Genomic DNA, 2500 nt, shown 5'->3' with positions numbered 1-2500 from the left:
CCACCCACAGCTCCTCCGCCACCCATAGAAGGCCAGGCTTCGGGCGGCGAAGGAACCATCACAACCCCACTCACACCACCGCCCGTGGCCCTGCGCGATGCCAAAGGGCCGTCACAGCCTCACGCCCACACCCTGGCGGTCACGCTCTGGGGCCCTTTTCCTTGATTTTATAGATCCGCGGGTTCCAGGGGGGTGCCAATTCCGGGGGAGGGGTGGTATCTCCCCCTCCTTAAATCTGGCTTTCGTATTTGCGTCAGTGTTTTTTTTTTAGAATTACTCTTTTTTTTATCTTGCGTTACACGTGCTCCTCGAATCACATATGTTCTGAAAGTTAAATAAAAACTCTATGAGAAACAACTTACGGTTAAACTTTTAAACATTCGGCAGAGGTAGAATGTCTCTGTGTATACAGATGTATAATTAGAGTCAAATGCAGAAGCGTGGGCCTAAAAGTGTTCAGTGGTTTCTCGCATACCAGAACACCTACTCACCGACTCTCGAAAGAAAAATAAAGAGGAAAGGAAAAGTGAAGTTTTTTTTCTTCAACTCACGGGTCGTCCATTTAAGACAGAAATCATCGGTTTAATCTGCTTGGGGTTTAAGAAGTAATTTACGATTAAGATCTCAGCTGCACAAACGATGATTATCTCAAATACTAAACTAAATTTCTTTTCACTGAGTATTATCTCCGAGGGGTAAGAATCGGGGCAGCTGGTCCCCTCATCAGATCTCTCTCTCTCTCTCTCTCTCTCTCTCTCTCTCTCTCTCTCTCTCTCTCTCTCTCTCTCTCTCTCTCTCTCTCTCTCTCTCTCTCTTACACACACAGATACAGACACACACAATCAAGTCCCCTCGTCTTCCTTAATTACTTCATCACGGCACCACATTTTATCAGATGAAATACGAACCAGACTTTTTTTTCTTTAAACGTCGACTTTATTGTAAAGTCTAGACGCACCGCCAACACTGATAATCCTCTAAGCGCATTTAATGTATCAATTTTCTACAATCATATTTTGTTTTTTCTAATTGAAATGAAAATCTAAAGGTGGCATAGGTTTTCCCACTACACTTTACCACTACCACGAAACCCAAGGGTTCTTAACACCACAAAATTCTCTGTTCACATCACAAAAAAAGGAATCTTGGTATTTCCACTTGAAAAAAAAAGTTTTCCTTATTCGAATTTCCATCGACACTCATCTTGCATTTGGATCAATAATAAACATTTTTAAACGTAATTTATAACGAATGAAAAAAATAATACAATCACAAGGTAAGGATTTTTGGGTACAGGCAGGCACGGCGAGGAGATGCCAGGGCAGCGGCTCTGTCTCGAGTGCCCTGGGCATCTGGCACTGGTTCTCTCTCTCCCCTCAAGACACACACGTACACACATACTACACATACACACACACAGCCCCTTCTCCGCACGCACACACGCTGGCTTCCACAGCCTCTCCCTACCCAGAATACATCTTCCCAGATCCTGCCCCCCCCCCCCAAGCGGGGCCTATAGCCTCATGGATGCCCCCAAATCCCCCCTTTCATCTTTCCTAAATACCCTCCTTTGTCCCCTTTTCTTTCTTTCCCTCTTTCCACTTGTTTTTCTCGACTTTATGGATTTATTAAGTATTCCTGTTATTTCTTTCCTCTCTTAAAACTGCTTGTTTCTTTTCATTTTGAATTGCGTTTGGTTGAAAATATGATCTGTAATTTTCTTCAAACCAATGTTATAATAATTGATCTTGGAAAACGAAACCCCCCCCCCTCTCTCTCTCTCTCTCTCTCTCTCTCTCTCTCTCTCTCTCTCTCTCTCTCTCTCTCTCTCTCTCTAGTTTGTTGTGAGACTGACATAAAGGGCAGTACTTAATTAATGGGATATTGTATTTCCAATTGTGATATCTTAGATCTCTCTCTCTCTCTCTCTCTCTCTCTCTCTCTCTCTCTCTCTCTCTCTCTCTCTCTCTCATTCAGTGTACTGTATTTATGCATTTTATAAGCTCTCATTATCTTTTACTCATATGGAATAAAACACAAAGCTATTTTATTACATTCTTCAAGGCTATGATTTCTCCTCTCCACTCATACTCCAGTGGGCACCCACCAGAGGGTATGAGGACCTACTAGGACCTACAAGCCCAGGGACCCTCAAACAGGGCTTGACCCTCTTCCCCCACACCCCAGAGGGTAGAAGGACCTACTAGGACCTACTAGGACCTACTAGCCCAGGGTGCACAGACCCACCTCCTCCCCCAAAAAAAACGTCAGACGACATACCATGCCTTTTATCTTCACTCCTCATTAAAGACACTTTCACTCTCTCTTGTCACACAATCCTTCTAATTCGTTATTCCTTAAAGAACATTTGTTAATCAGCCTAAGAAGTAAATTTTGGAATGACTAAACTATTTTATAACTCAAGGAGGTTAATGAGGCTGCGTAAACAGCCTTCGACAGGCGAGGGTCTAGATGTAGGAGAAGGTGCGTATTTTATTAC

The 2500-nt window shown here is 43.4% G+C and overlaps 1 protein-coding gene across 5 annotated transcripts in view; it reads right to left on the bottom strand.

Moving 5' to 3' along the window:
* The window catches only part of LOC137642750 (harpin HrpN-like), a 49250-nt gene extending 47831 nt beyond the window's left edge, over positions 1-1419 (bottom strand). For 4 of the 5 annotated variants that reach the window (XM_068375589.1, XM_068375591.1, XM_068375592.1 and 1 more), the window contains exons 1-2: positions 1295-1419; positions 1-324 (exon numbers count right to left, since the gene is read on the bottom strand). The exon at positions 1-324 is cut by the window's left edge and continues 217 nt beyond it. In XM_068375589.1, coding sequence (XP_068231690.1) covers positions 1-59 — 59 coding nt within the window. In that variant the 5' untranslated portion in view covers positions 60-324; positions 1295-1419. Of the gene's footprint in view, positions 325-1273 lie in introns of all 5 variants that reach the window. The other variant, XM_068375590.1, reaches the window with a different exon arrangement.
* Between the last annotated feature and the right edge of the window lie 1081 nt (positions 1420-2500).

Source organism: Palaemon carinicauda, chromosome 6, assembly GCF_036898095.1.
Source record: "Palaemon carinicauda isolate YSFRI2023 chromosome 6, ASM3689809v2, whole genome shotgun sequence".
In the NCBI taxonomy this organism is placed as follows: domain Eukaryota; kingdom Metazoa; phylum Arthropoda; class Malacostraca; order Decapoda; family Palaemonidae; genus Palaemon; species Palaemon carinicauda.
Note: the sequence above shows the minus strand (reverse complement) of the source record. Positions and strands in the feature narration are given on the sequence as shown.